We start from the raw sequence: 16164 nt of genomic DNA, 5'->3' as shown, positions 1-16164 counted from the left end.
GCACCAAATATAATAATGACTGAAAACGCAATTTCATGAGCTACTATACTGTAATTGCTCAACCCGTTCAACGTTTAAACTGAGATTTTATCGCTGGTGATGTTTAAAGACAATTGCGACGACGATTCTTGAAATCGCATTTTGTGGACGAGACGGATTTTAGGGTCATTGTGTTTAAATGGTGATATTTTCAGAACGGATTGACCAATTTCAGTCATTTTTTCATCTTATAGTACCTCATGAAATTGGCTTTCCAGTCGTTATTATTTTTGGTGCTACATATTTTTTTAAATATGAAATCAGTAATTTGGGGGGTTTGTGTTCCGCTTTTTTGACTCACCCTGTACTTTTATTTTTCAAAATAAGTGTAATTTTTTGATCTGTCGATTCCACATTTTGTGTACTACTGAAAAAACTTCCAGTTTGCCCATAATCAAGGAAACGGGGAGGAGGGGGGAACACGTGTGAACATTTAAAATGTCCAACACTGTTCCTAACAACTGAGGGCGCTGTTGCTGTGATGCCTTAATTAAGGTTGCAAACAAATTGCCTCGGAGTGGCTCAGACATCAGTGATAATTACGCCCACTTCCAAAAATTATGAAAAATACTCACAACTCTCCAAGGTATTTGAGACACTCATTACATTAAAGCTTACTTCATCATCTTTCATTGTCCATTCAATTTGTCATGGGTTAACCGATGACTTTTGGGAGAAAAATCCATCCAAAGATGACCACCCCTAAAAGTAGTCCTGAAGCCCATCGCTTTTTTTGAAAAAGGATGCCATGCTCCATTGTGAAACAGTCTGAGCCATTATAAACCCCCATTTCATCCGAATTTCACAGAAATATGAGCTCACCATCCTGTTCATGGCTTCATGTATTCCTTTTTACAAATCTCTCAAGTTCATGACTCGCAAAATGCTGCAATACCAGAGAATTTGAGAGCACGCAAATCGTGCTTTGGCCGGGGAAGGCAATTTCTGGCCTGCACCCATAAGGCACATTACGAACCCACCTATGTACCCAATGAAGTGTGTCATGTTTGTTCATATAACTGACGGCCATGAACTGATGTGGACTTCTAAAGTACGTGTATAATTGACCCCGAAAACCCCAAAATGTCCGGCAACTTTTGATGTTGAAACAACTCACAACATTGCGTGAAGCTTACTGCCTATGATTAGGCATACATGACGGTTTTGCTTTAGGCTCATAATATGTAAATTCGCTGCGTCATAAAATCCGATAAAGACCTTTAACTTGAACCCAAAAACAGCGATACGGAGATTGAAAATGATATTTTTGGACACGAGGGGGCAAGGCTATTTTCAAAAATTTCGTCAAACCATGCACTGGGTCTTTTAAAACTCCTGTTTCACGCATGTGTTAGAAAAAGGCACAGACTTAATATCGCTCTTTATTGGGTTTTCCCGTTTTATTGGATTTTATATATAAAATAAAATTTTCAACAAAAGCCAAATTCATATAGTCCGGTTTTATTTTGTGATTAACGCATTGAAAGACAGTTTCTGAAATGGAGCCAAAGTCCGTCGTACGAAATCAACTGCATGTCTATGACACAATTAAGTTAATTGACGCATGGACGATTTTATGAAATGATCGTTGGAATGTTATGGATTTGGGGGGAAAAAACAATCATCTATCTGATTATTTGTTCATAACATGCAGCCTATTTACATCATTGTTTAGTTTCGATTACAAAGTTCATCACTATAAGTTACATTGATCGCGTACAATTCATTAACATATTCCCTTATCGGCTTTCTTAGCAACCATGATAATAAAAATGTACCATGAAATCAAATAAACATATTTGTACATCCTTAACTCTCCCATCAATACAAATATACCAAACACTTATTAACTTCTAATAAATAACCACATATAAATACTTGAAGTGAATGGTTAATTCGCACTGACTTTAGGTTCCTAAACATTTTAACACAATAATCAAAAGTCTATAATAATTCTTTGTGCTATCTTCATAAATTCCTTTAAAAATCACGCCATTTCGTACTGATAATACCCACTTCAGTATGGAACAACTAACATAAATTAAAATGAGCACTTAAATAGTACATAAATATGTCACTAACAAAACACTCCTTGTGTAGAGCGCCTTCACCGACGGGTCTTTGCTGCTCCGTATACTTTCGTTGTCACTGAATCAAAATAACTCAACTGTCCCAACCACTGAGGGCGCTCTTACAAGGGTTTTCTGATTAAGTCTAACCAATACCTTGCATGCAAACTTTATAGTGGACTTAATGTACAAAGACATCCGTTGATTGAAATCATGCGATCAAGATACAAAAGCAGTATTCTCATTTACAAATTTACAAAAAAAAATTGGGTCGAGAACAAAATGGCCGCTTCTAATATCAAAAATCTAATATCAAAACGTGTCTTTAATGTGATTTACACTTCTCGGGTAGCAGTGACGTGAGTGATGTCACGATGACATCATCACCTAGTACCGCTTAGTGGCGATCACTTTGAAGGGTTTCGGGGAGCGAGCGGCCTGGATCATCGGGTTCTGTACCAGGAGATTCTCGTCTTGATGCTCGGGCACCTTGGTGAAGGTGTACCGGTGGAAGAGCCAGGAGTAGACCAGGAAACAGATGACCTCTCCCTGGGTCTTGCCCAAGCACTGGCGGTGGCCAATGTTGAAGGGGAGATAGCTCTGGGAGTGTTGAATGGATCCGTCCTCCTTCAAGAAGCGCTCTGGAAGAAGCAAAAGAGCAGAATGAAAACATCAGTTTTAATCAAAATAAGAGGGTCACTCGGTTTAAGAACTCCCAAAATGTTACAGTAACATTATGTCAGTAGATGCACTTAAAAACAACACTGCCAATGTTGTAGTCAAACACTAATTATGATGTTGGCTGCCGGTAGTATTTGCTGGGCGGTACGGAAGGCCAACCTACTTTGTTTTGACTGCCTCAATCACTGACTGACTGACTGAGTGAGTCACTGCGTATAAATCTTGCTCTAAACTGAGCTTTTCGGGTCCAGGTTGAATAAGCCAGCCTAGTATTGTTTTGAATCCAAAGGTTCAATGCCCGAATGGTTTCATTTTCATTCTAAGCCCATACGAATGGAAGAATAACCCCACTATTACTACATAGAAACTGCTCAGAATTAATAACCAACAATGGCAAAAAAACAGAACAGCTGGAGTAGAGAAAGGTTTGCAGATCATAAGAATAATGTAACATGAAATATTCTTCTAACCTGGTTTGAACTCGAAGGGTTCCTCAAAGTTCTTCTCATCAAAATGGACGGCGTACATGTTGTACAGCACCGGTGTCCCTTTGGGAATTCTGTACCCACCTACACATAAAGACAATGTTAAAATTATTGAGAAACGTATAGGTAACTAAATTTTTGTAATTTTACATGTGAATTCCAAAAAATCCTTTTTCTTTAGTCCTTGCCATTGTTTCCTGCTTCGAGCTAGCCAGGAAATGACCACAATATCCTGCTGAATTCCTGTTATCCTGTTGTGATTAAATTATCTTTCCGACATTGTGAAATAGTCACAGGGAACTTTCTTTTATCGAGAATGTCGGCACTTTAATATACTGAGGCTTTGTTGCTTGGCGAAGCAATTATATCTTCCGCTTTGCAGCTTCATGGAAGTGCGCCCTCTCTAACGATAAACTTAATCGAATTGTAATTCATTAATATTCATAGCAATCATTAATATTCATTACTAAATGCATACTTACGGAAGTTGACGTCACGCGTTGTCGTCCTTGGTACGCCAATGGGAGCAGCGGACGCGTATCTAAGCGCCTCCATCACCAACGCCTCCACGTACCTGATCGCACTGCGGTCGCTGAGGGCGGGCATGCGGTCATGGCCGACGGCGCCCTCTACGACCTCGGAGACTTTTTCCTGCAGGTGTGGGTTTTCAGTCATGCAGGCAAGGGCCCAGTAACTGCTCTGCCCGGTACCGATACCACCTAAAGACATTGAGAAACAAATAATTATAATACTTTTAAAAGCAACCAAAGTAACAGTTGTAAGAATTGTCGAAACGTTGAGAAAACCGGCTTTCTACGTATTTGGGAACCATTACATCTCATTACTTTTTAAATGTCTTAAAAAAACACTTGAAATTTCCAAAGAGATTCTTAAATTTGGGATTTATCAATCACGTGCGCCCTATATAATAATAAAGACAGCTAAAATTGTATCACGTGAATACACTTCACTTACGTATACAGAGATTTTTATATTATATTTTAAACATTGATGTAGAGTTTGCGTGGGTTCGTATCCCACCGCTGCCACCATGTAACAATATTATGTGTTTACTGCAACAACCACGACGCATGCGCGTCACTTTATTGGTGTGCAATTCCTGTTAATAGACATACTATTACAATTGATGAAGAGTTTCTTATCTTTAAAATCTACTACAGTAAAATTGCATTGCTCTTCTCATCCATATTATGACGTCATGCATATCAATCAGTCAACGATGGCCTGCAATGAACCTACCTCCAACGAGCACATTGGCGATGGTCTGTGAGATGTGCGTATCAGAGAAGAAGTCCAAATCTGTGTCGCCGTTGTCTCGGGCCTCTTGTTGCGACTTGATCAGCTCGTCGATCATGTCCCGGATGTTGCCTGTATTGATAAAACAAAACTTAATGAAGTCCAAGTTTTCCCATTTTGGGTTTTTCTTAAACTCTCGTCAACGTGGTTTCCGCTTGACCCAACTTTCGAGCATTCTAAGCTGTCTCGCCACATCCATTCACTGCTGCAGATATTCATCAAGTTTTCTCTCTGTTATCTTCTCTAACTAAAACCTTCTAACTAAAACCTTCACAATTGAACACAAATTTAAATGTGATCAGCTATAATTATGTCCCGTCATTAAAACTTTTTCCGATTGTTTCTGGGGTTTGCAACAAATAACCCATAGGCCTACTATAAGCGGCTTTCGGTTCTCAGCCTAGTGTTTGACGATAGTACTCGCTGCAAAAAAGTTAAGTCTGCTCCGAGCTCTGCTTGTTATACAGAAATCACACAATTCCAAAATTGTGGACTGCAGCAGTATCTCATAATTATGTTCAACTTTAAGTGCGAATTGTATTTGAGTAAAGTGCGCAGGTGAAACAACATGTCACGAATCAACTAGTCAACAAACAGTCCTCAATCGAGCCTATAGGGCTGTACTTACTTGGGTCGTAGGTTTCTTTGTGACGTTGCACCTCGGCGTTGATGAGTCCGTTGAATTCGTTGCTTACAGCTTTGATGAATTTCTTCTCTTTGTTCGAGAAGTGTTTCATCCAGTGGAACGCGTCCACAGCCATGCGCTTGCCGATGACCAACGTGGCGACGTCGCCAGGAATCAAGCGCATCATCTGCTCATGGATGTCGTCGTTTCTGATTGGTTGGAAACAAAGATGTGGGCGTTACCGTAGGCATTTTCTCGATTGATGATTGGCTGATTCTAGTTTCTCGATTGATGATTGGCTGATTCTAGTTTGGCGTTACCCTTGGTATTATTCTCGTATTGAAATTGGTTACTCCTAGATTGGGCGTTACCGTTGGGATTATTGTCGTATTGTGATTGGCCGATGCCATAGTTTGGGCGTTACATTTGGCATTTTCTCGTTTGCTGATTGGTTCTGGCTACTTTTATACTGAAGTGACTTTTATACTGAAAAATATGCAGTGGCCGTAAAACTTTCGGTACTTTCTGCATTGTTTATTTAACGGTTTGTCGGCGACGGGAACAAGCGAATCCTATTTCATACTTACTCGTATCCGAACGATAGACGTGTGAGAATGCCGAGGACAGCCAGGTCAATGATGTACGTCGCGTTGATCTCCTGACCCAGGCGGGCGTCTAGGTACTCTTCCAATGCCCCCAATCGCTCGTGTACAATAGATTCTAGTCGGGTGCCACCAGTGAAACTCCTGAATAATTTAGAGGGAAAACGGTTTTGATATCAAATTGTTCTACGACAAAAATGAATTTGACATTAGGATGAATTCAAGTTCAAAGTGTGAGATTTCGATTTGTAAAACAGTTACAATGAAAGCATTTGTATCATAGCTAGTCATATTTTTCGGCAAAACATGCAAGTTAAGGTGTTTTAATTGTATTGAAAGTTTGCATTTGTTCGTTCTTGATTTTTCTCTTACTTGAGTGATTTTGAGAACAGTCTTCGGTGATGTCTCCATTCCGGGGTGTAATCGGTGAAGGAGATGTCTTTATATCCCTCTGTAAGTTTCTCGGCTGTTGACAAAAGTCAAAATTTAAGATTGATAAATGAATGTACAAACACGCTTGTTTATCATCTTTTAATGACCAAAAATTCCAGCTTTTACAAATGTATTGAAGAGATACTTCAGCAGTGATCAAGGAAAAATAATGTACTTTAGACTCTTTTAAAACCTTAATTTCTTAGTGATTTTTCATCTTTTTTCGCAGGTGCAAAAACATTTATTCTGCGAGTAGATCTGCTTTCCCTTGGCAACAATATTGTCTCAAATCCACGCAGTTAGTAAATAATTAGTCAGTAATTTTCGAAAGATTTTTTTTTGTTCATTGTCGAAACAAACGGTGGAGATTGATTTGGAAGTTACTGTGCGCAGTCATGCATTCTGATATCATCTCTGCCGTTTATTTTGACCTATGGTGGTCGTTGAGGCTAAAATTCTGACCTCTATACACATCTCAAATATTTTCAATAGGACAAAAATTGTCCTAACAACAGTGCTTTTCTATTCTGCGTTTGCTGCTGGTATAACAGAAAACCTTGACCTACTTGTACATCTGCATGCCAACTTGTTTGCATGTAATACTAATAGTACTGCACCCACTGCCGAGTGTCCACACGCAAGTGGTTAATATTTGTTGTCTATTCTAACGTTTACTATGGGGCTCGTGGCGTACTTATTTGATTAGAAGTTGAAGGGATTTCATGGTTATACCATGGATGTGGAAGTTGAAAGAACTCGTGTGAATGTGAGGGGCACACGCATGCGACTATACCCTGCTTTGGCACCCATGCTATTCCACCTGTGTAAACAAAGCAGTATGGCTCAACTTTTTCTGAGCGGGCCTTCCTCTTATAAAAGAAACAAACCGCGCAGTAACACTCAGTTGACAAAATAAATCCTCATTTTCTTCTTTAGGGCACAGAAGATAGTGAAGGCGAAGCATTGGCTCTGAGGAGTGTGTCAAAGTAGGTGGTCCCATATGAAACTCTTTGGGTTTTTTTTAATTGGTTTGTCGTATAGAGATGGATAGTGAGACATCTTGGATTGTTTTTGACAAGAGAGCACAAAGACACAAGTAGTTTATTCTCCAATAAGAATTGCAGTTCATGATTTTTTTGTTGGACTGAACATCTGAGTTCAGGATCAAGCCGAACCAGTTGCCACCGGAGGTGAAAGCCAGCAACTTCCGTTGAACTACAGCCCTGTTCCGGTTTGGCCGGAAAAACCTCCACCACAGCGGACAGAACAAACAATTGAATTGTTTTATTGGTTCAGCCAAAACAAAATTGATGGTAGAAAATGAAAGTACATGTACTCAAAAAAATCTCGCTGTACGGCTGATTGCTGTCGGCAAACCCCAACATACTTGCTTCGTCATTCCGATATAACGACGAAATTCCTAAGAACACTTTCACCTTTTCTTTTTGTATCGAAAAAGTTAAATCACTTCCGGATGGGGAAAAGATAATAACCATGATTCATTGTGACACAATCGTTACATTGTTAACCAAATTATCGAACGAGAATTGGCGAGATATCTTGAATATTTTAGCCATTGTATCCACGATCTGCCCACGTAACATATAACAAAGATCCAAAGCTTTCCCAAGGCCACCGCGTGTTATTGTCCATATTAGATAGATTTTTTTCTATGGCGTTATCCTACGCACGACGATGACTGGCTTCTATTTAGGATTAAAGACTTCGACCACAGAGGGCATTGACGCAATAGACGAATTTCAAATTTCAAACTGAAACCGCTGAAATGTTAGGTCGTTGTATGAATTGAGGACCTTTTGTTTTATTAATCCTCTCAACAAAAGAGATTTGGCCCTCGGTTTATCTGCCAATTTGAAATTCGTGTTCAGAAACATGGCAACAATTTACTTATCGGCCCAAGAAGTTATCTCAAGACTTGACGTCCTGCCGACCCCGGAAACACCTTGAATTATTCCTGCGTCTGGCTGCGTATCACGGCCAGGGAAAAACGTACCAATCAGCACAACTATGCGCGAAGCCTGACTGCCATATTCTGTAAACGCATTTTCAGTCCATCTTGCGTCCGTTTCAATAATTATGCCTATAAGAGGTCATATCTTAATATTAAGGGACAAACTGACTGCAAACGCGATTAAAGGCTTTTTTGCGACAACAGTAGTGACTACATCATAATGAACGGATAGCCCTATGTTTTTACTAGTATCTTCCTCGTCCTTCCTTGCTCCATGTTCCATCGAATTTAAATTTTGTTTCTGGTAATGTAACCTAAGGATTCTTTAAAAGTAAATAAGATTGAAGACGAAGACAAAATGTTCAGTTTTAGAAGTGGGAATGGAACAGTGGGAAAACCTGAATCTGGACTGGAAACCTAATCGACGTGGTCTGGGCGGGACTCGAACCCGGGTCACAACGGTGGTAGTCGAGGAAAGTACCACTAGTCCCAACCAGACTCTCTCCTGAAAAGAAATCTTGAAATACTCACTTGAAAAGAGCGAAGGTCTCCCCGCAAACTCCTCAGCCATATCCACAAAAGCTGCCCGGATCAACTCGGTGCTGTTCAGGACCAGGAACCAATCGTCGCCCAGCTTGAGCGAGTAGATGTCGCCGTGTTTCTTGGCTAGCTCGGTGCATGCTACGTACGGCTTATCGGTGCCCGTCAAAACTGAAGAAGAAAAAAAATGAAAAATTGGAAACAAAATGTTTAAATACAGAAGTCGCAGTGAAATTCACGAACATAAAAAAAACCTAAAAAACGAAATGCACAATCTTTTCAAATAATGTTGGAAAACACCCAGTTTTCATATAATTTCCGGAGAAAGTTTATAATCTTTTTGGTCTCAAAATATCCTAAAAATTACATAGAATTTACACGGCTGCATGAGAATACCCATCCCCCAATGTTAGTGTCATACTTACTGGGGATGTTTCCGAGCAGAGGGACCCGGTGCGGACCCCCGGGGAAGTTGGGCAATCTCCGGTGGTGTCGTCGGTGCTGGTGGGTCATTGACACCACGGCGGCCACCAGGCACACCGTGGCGAAGAACAGAGCTAGCGTGGTGCCTGTCACGGCCGCTCCTGCTGCCACGGCCCCGGCCGAGGCTGCTGCTCCTATGATAACCATGGCTGGTGAGCTGAGATGTCCTGGAAATCTGTTGGGAAGAGAAGAGACGAGATGATAACTTTCAACCAGAAGCTAATGCGTTCCGGCTTAGCAAAGAAATCTGTTAAGCACAGAAACTACTTGCTCAGCCAAATCAGGTTACCAGTCAAGATGTTACAATGTGCATACAACTTATCACTGGTACTCCGTTGATTTTTACTTGGCATTGAATGTGCTGTACTATACAAGTTGCGTCAGCTACAGGTCATGTGAAGGATCATTATCAATCTCTTAAGCTGTAGGCCTACTCCTCGCGCACACACACAAAAAAAGGAGGAAATTCAAGAGGGGGATATTACAACTCACACTCGGTTTTGCTGTTTGGAAGTGGCATTCATTTCGTACTTTTGAATTCTTGTCAAATTATCAGTTACATGCAGGCCTGCCTCAGCACGATAGTAAAAAATTCGTATTCCCCTTAAAAACAGAGTACTTCTTGGCCGAAGTAAGCACGTTTGCACGGACGGGGAAGAAAGCAACACAGCTATATGAGAATGCTTACGTTAAAGTGACTCGTCTCGTTTGGCTAAAATCGAAAGGATGGTTCGGTTTTATGGCACTTTAACAAACACAAGAATTCACCTGAACCATGGAGTGAAGACTCCCTTTGATTTTTATGGGGCATTTGGCGCCCATTAGAGAGTCTAATTGTAAAACTCCACCAAACTTTAAAAGCTTTCTCAGTATATTCAACACTTGCTTTCACTTCCACGCTCCATCTCCTTACTTTATCTCCTCTTTTGTACTATCCAAGGACGTCGAACGCATTTCCATCTATTCTACAAGCAGCAAGATCCAGGAAAACTTCTTTTTGAGTAAGCCACCGCGGGAGAACACAATTACCCAAGACCCCTTGACTATCATTAAAGTGGGGCTTTCTATATCCCTCTACGCGGAAATAGAGGCACATCAAAGGTGGATTAAACTGCCGACAGCCAAGACATTCCTTTCTCTTCTTGAATCACGTCTATGCGGAAGAAGGAAACAACTTTCCCCTTACTTTAAGACTTCAGATCAGTGCTTTAATTGAACTTATTCAACCCATTTCCAAAGGTTTACAGAACAAAATATTTTGTTACCGATGACGTCACATTGAGAAAGGGGAACTTTTGTGGGCGGGGTAAAGGGAAAGATATTTCTGTCTCAAGTTTTGACAAATTGTACTGGAACCCAAAACTCCCAAATCTTTATTTCTCATGGTATTCATCATCGTTTCGGAACAATTTGTAGATTTTCCATCGTTCTATTACTGCAAGCCTTTAATCGTAAATGCTGTATATAAATTATGTACAAAGTGCGGTGAAAACCCTATGGGCCTACAGTGACCAGGGTATGCAATATGTTTGATGCCTATCGAAACCGGATTTTGGGTCGAAACTGAAAGTCCAATATCAGCTATCGTATGGCATTTGGGAAACTTGTAAACTGCAACAAATATGGCCTAATTACTATAACTTAAAGCGACATACATACTTTTAGGACAGCACTTACACAACTATAGACACGGGTGGAATTGTTTCATGTGAAAATTTAGGCCACAAGCATTGCAGTTGAATGAAAAAAAAAATGACTGCAAGAAGCGCTGCTTGTAATCATTCATGAAATTAATGCTATTCATCTGTAAACCGTAGGAAATCCACGCACTAGAGCATTAACAACGAATTTTAAACAGTGTTGCGGGGTTGATATGACAAAATCCACACGTTTTCAACTGGCTGCGTAGCGTACATAACCACTGGGTGTTTTTTACACAGTCACAGTCATTGTTAAAAAAATAACTCCACGGTAAGGTCACACGCTAGGAGTTTCGGCAAAATTCTCTGCCAAACGGAACTGCCGTCACAAAAACAAGCATCCGTTTGCTGCACTCGACCGTAAACTATCAAAAGTAAAGTTCACACGACCCGTAACTATACAGGAAGAAAAACCCACGTGATAAAATGCCTAGATACGAGTGGTAACTGTTCAAAGTTCAATTCCACTTATAATGCTGAAATACAAATGGGTATTTCCCCCCTAGTTTCGACTTACTAGGCCAACTCTTTAAAATTTAACTCAATATCTCCTGTACATAGTTTTCCTGACAGTTGTGACAAGGCTTTTTTTAAGCCTTACAAACATATCTTATATCACATGATAAATTATTACAATCACGTGATAGGTTTCACGCATGCGTATTATATTTTTATAGAGTGAGTTATAGGTCAGGTCAGCTAGGTCAGGGCCTGCATCCGGTGATGAGGACACGGGAGAGGACAGCCAATCTTCCTTCCTGAGGAACTCTGAAAAAACACCGAAAGTACACATCCCCTTACTTGTAGTAGTACCACTAAGTACGCCGTGATGGCACTAAATCCTAAAAGATACCGACATTTCAAACATCCTAAAAGGTACCGACATTGTTGAATTTGATCAATTCCCAACTCTCAGTTTGGTTTTGAATCTCTAATTGGGCGCGTGGTATTATATCTAAGTCACATTCTCTTCTCTTAATCTGTGTTGCTGACCTCTATTGGTCTCAACTTAAATTGACTCTGCATAACTGCAACCTTTCTTTGAAGGCAAGCGGTTTGTATTTAACAAAAAAAATCATTTAAGAATTAGGAATGTCTCAGGTTTTAATGTCGAAATAGTAACAAAACAGGTGCTGAATTAACTTTGAGTAGGCCTATACAGCGCTCGATGTGGTGCCTCTGTTTGGCCATAAGCAGTCAATAAATCCACCTGTGAACATTGAACTGACAACTCCGCATTGTGTTCTAAAAGTAATGCCTTGCACTTATTTATAGTACAGTAACCCTTACGAAAATTCACGCAACCAGAACGAAAAATACACAAACAAATTTCTAAACAGAATGTGACGATAATGGTGATTGTGATTGAACAAAATGACAGTTCGCTAAATTTACTCGGCAGTCTACACTGTCTACACATTGTTCTGTACAAACAGCCTTGAAAAAGTTCTTCCGGCCGGGGTTTTCCCACATTAATTTTTCGCTGGGATGGGAGAGAACTTTTATGACATGGGCTCCACACTATATACTTATACATACCAAGGGCAAGGGACAGGAAATTGAAGGTTTACCTTTTAAGCAATAGGGTATAGGTACGGGATAAGATGAACAGCTCATTTTTTGTGGATTTGAAAATATTGGACAGGATTGTAATTCAACCGAATCAAGGTAGAAGCTCAAACAATTACGGGCACAGGGACTAGCTGTACTTTTAACTGTTGTTAGGCTCGTTTCCCAGTGTAGCACTTATACAGAGTGGTATCATTGATACGACTGCAACATTTATAGATGCATTATGTGCCCAGAATTGTTTACTTCCAATCCGTCATTCTCATATAATGATTATATGAGAATCAATCCGTCATTCTCATATAATGATTATATGAGAATGACGGATTGGAAGTCGTCCCTGAATTGACAAGCCTGCACTGCATCATAGTACAGCACAGTAGATCCGGCATATCGAAACGCCGGTCCATAAACGATTTTGAGCCTCCATTTTAAAACCACCAGGATTGAACACTACTTACCAATACAGTTGTCTTCAATAAGTTCGTGTGCAGTGTAGGTGAGGTTGTTTTGACAAGTTGCACCACTACAGTTCTTCTCAGTTGTCGGTCGAAGTTCTGAGGATTCGTGATTTTGTTTGTGTGTACCTTCTTCGTTGTTCGCTCAAGTCTGACACTGGTTCCCAGCGCAGCGTTTTTATACACTTTCCCCACGGACCAGTCCGTGCTTTCCCACAGGCGGCGATATGCACGTGGATGACGTATGACCTCAGGTGGATATAAATAGAACACTCGACCTGCGCACTAGGGTCAGGTAAGTCTCACCCCTTGTGTCACTGATTGATGGTCGAACCTCATGTAGTAGAGCGGTGCGGGAAATCTAAGTCCGGCTTCGGGGAACTTCACGTGAGCGTAGTGCCGACAAGAAACTGAGTTCTTCTAATGATGTTTAACGGAAACGGATCATCATTGCGAATGAGAACATGATATACAGGATTTGGCGTTAGGCCTACATGTCAGTTGGCAGAAATCTCAGCGGCCGGGGTGGTTAATTAACTAATATACGACGTCATGATTAGGTTGGCCAAATCCGTGTTTAGTAATGACGGTGGTAGGGAAATCACTTCTCGGTATATCGTTTCCATGAATTTACTACCGTTCCTTACTGTTTAGGCTAGTATGCAGATTATTTAATTTAAATCACACGCAAGTCCCAAACTAATTAGTCACGTCGTGAATTACTTAGCCTTATTACTTTTAATGCCTAACGTAACATATCTTTCTTTGCTATCGACTGTGCTATTTTTTGAAAACTGTGCTTATATAATCTGCTATATTTAGACTTACTCGTTCCTTTGACTCTTTCAGTCATAATGCTGTGTTTGTTTCGTTCCCAGAAGGGACACAATTAATAAGTCCATATAGCTGGCCTGGGCGCTCAATCCCCAAACGTGAATTATCATGTCTCTATCCCTGACACCGATAGACCGTGCAGGCAATAGGCCTAAAGAACGTTCCGGGGTTTCCCCCCAAAAAATTATCAATAATGAACAAAACAAAATGTGATATTTCTTTGGGTCATGGTCTCGCGACTTATATATATATAGCACCCGTTTCATGGAATTGTGAATTAAGGTCTGTCACTGACAGGCAGTCTTATAGTCAACTTCACCCGTCATGTGAACTATTCGAAGTTCAATATTTCTATTTTGACGATCGGGAAAAAACAACCGATAGTCATATTTGACTAGAAACCAGTTAAATTTGACTATATAGGGTCAGCTGGGTGCAACTTCATATCAGTCAATCTGACTAGATTATTCCTGTCAGTATTATTGACTGTAGGAAAAATATTTATGCAAATAACTAAAGTTGAAGTCAAATCCAACTACAATTGTTCTAGTCATAGTGGGAAACTTTGCATGTTTAACTAAATTCCAATAAAAAAAACAGTCAATATTTTGACTCAGTTGTTTTTAGAGTGTAATATTACCTAACTTCAATACCTCGTACATTGCCGTCGTTAATGATTCATGAACGGATTAAGCCCTGTTTTCCTTGCCCGCAACTTCTTGTCGAACCCGAACTGAATACTTAAGTGCAAAATGAATATATAATAAAAAAAGGTCACAAAGTACGTTACAGTCGAAAGTTCAAGCACATTTCGAATCCATTATGAGCGAGTTTAATACCGTGAAGACTTGATTCACTTCTATCAGTAACCACAAAACCGAGTCACAGCCTGGTAGTTTTTTTCATACGGTAAAAATCAGTAACAAAACAGACCAAATTAAGTTATCTGCATGTAGTTATAGGTATATAGAGAAACCCGATTGATTGCGACCATGAGCCTTTATCATGAAATAAACATTTGTTTCCTTTTTTCCCGTTGTCATCTGTACACCCGGACTTGAACTTTCGGTTTCCCAGTAAAGTAAATACATTGTTTTTATTCATGTGGCCTATAGTTCCTCTCTCTACAGGGATGCGGTATATACTATAAGGTTAATAAATTAAATAATGGTTTGACGATCCTGATGAATTTACCGTTAAAAAAACAATCCCAAGCAAAAACATTATTTGATTGGTTCATTGTGGAGTCACTAAATACTTCATTTTTGATCGAAGTACGGTTTTGATTTGTAACCCTTCAGTCATTCTTTTTTCACTTAATCAATCTTGCGTGTGTCTCTATCAATAGTACTTGATACTCACAATCTATCTAGGGCAATGGATACTCATTAATCTACGTAGGTCAATGTGGCCTTGTGGGTAGAATGTGTAACTCATATGATGAGGGTAGGGGTTGGAATCATGCTGCACATAGAGCCTGGACTTGGCAGACCCAGTGAGCCATAATATTGACTCGAGACAGAATTCATTAACATCACTTTCTTACTGCGACAACAATTTAACACACATGTTTGCCGGCGTAGATAACGTTTACCTGCCAAATACCAGAGTCAACAAGTATTATAGAAAGTGAAAAGAACGGTAATACCTATATGGTAATACAAATGGTCCTTCGAAGCTATCCGGCCGTGTGCAAGACGCAATCATTCATGGAAGGATGACAATCGTCACGGCTGACGTCAGAACTTTCCATTTTTTTGGGTCTGCGATAAGAGACCCAAGGTCGTTGCTTGTTATGTGTATATATTTCTGGCTATACAATTTACAAGACCACCTCGAAGACTGACCCTTGCCCTATATCTTCCAACTGTAAAATTGCGGGGGAAAGTGATAATATTCTGAACGGAAGAATAATTATCATAGTCGCATTTTGTATAATCAAATGTCTATCACTTGTGTATTAGTGTCATCACGTGTGTAGGCCTATTGATCCTCATGTACACGCATCCTTGGGAAACAAATGTCTTTCCCACAAGTATACTATGTGTGTATTAAGGCTAAATCATCGTATTTAAAGTATGAATAATATTTTTAGATTAGTTTTAAGGTAAGCCAGGTAAAGGAACTTAAAGTCCCATAGCCATTACTGGCTGTAGGGGCAGTGGGATGTTAGAGGTCCACTGTGTCTTGGTGCGGCATATCAGTGGCGGGGCCCAGTCCTCTCCTCTCGCCGTCTATCTTCCCTGAACGAATCAGGTAGGCCTACCCATTTTACTGTTGGGTCGTCATAGAGAGTTTTCCAGTTTTTGGTCCAAATGGGAATCTAACCACCAACCTTCCACTCCATAGCCCCACGCT

General features: G+C 40.2%; 1 protein-coding gene across 4 annotated transcripts; it reads right to left on the bottom strand.

The window, feature by feature from the left end:
- Nucleotides 1-1487: 1487 nt before the first annotated feature.
- LOC119732440 (steroid 17-alpha-hydroxylase/17,20 lyase-like) lies at nucleotides 1488-13167 on the bottom strand. Of its 4 annotated transcripts, none has more exons than XM_038205964.1 (10): nucleotides 12976-13167; nucleotides 9188-9420; nucleotides 8754-8933; nucleotides 6191-6284; nucleotides 5804-5962; nucleotides 5220-5425; nucleotides 4535-4663; nucleotides 3757-3993; nucleotides 3260-3358; nucleotides 1488-2749 (listed from the first exon to the last, which is right to left on the bottom strand). In XM_038205964.1, the coding sequence occupies exons 2-10, from the start codon at nucleotides 9390-9392 to the stop codon at nucleotides 2496-2498; spliced, it is 1563 nt and encodes a 520-aa protein (XP_038061892.1). In that variant the 5' UTR covers nucleotides 9393-9420; nucleotides 12976-13167; the 3' UTR covers nucleotides 1488-2495. The 4 variants fall into 4 exon arrangements, with proteins under 4 accessions (XP_038061892.1, XP_038061894.1, XP_038061893.1 ...); XM_038205966.1 differs by lacking the exon at nucleotides 12976-13167 and adding an exon at nucleotides 10014-10034; XM_038205965.1 differs by lacking the exon at nucleotides 12976-13167 and adding an exon at nucleotides 9934-9952.
- Nucleotides 13168-16164: the final 2997 nt, after the last annotated feature.

Source organism: Patiria miniata, unplaced genomic scaffold (genome assembly GCF_015706575.1).
Source record: "Patiria miniata isolate m_02_andy unplaced genomic scaffold, ASM1570657v1 HiC_scaffold_24, whole genome shotgun sequence".
Taxonomy (NCBI): Eukaryota; Metazoa; Echinodermata; class Asteroidea; order Valvatida; family Asterinidae; genus Patiria; species Patiria miniata.
The sequence above is the reverse complement of the archived record's forward strand: the minus strand, read 5'-3'. Positions and strand labels throughout refer to the sequence as shown.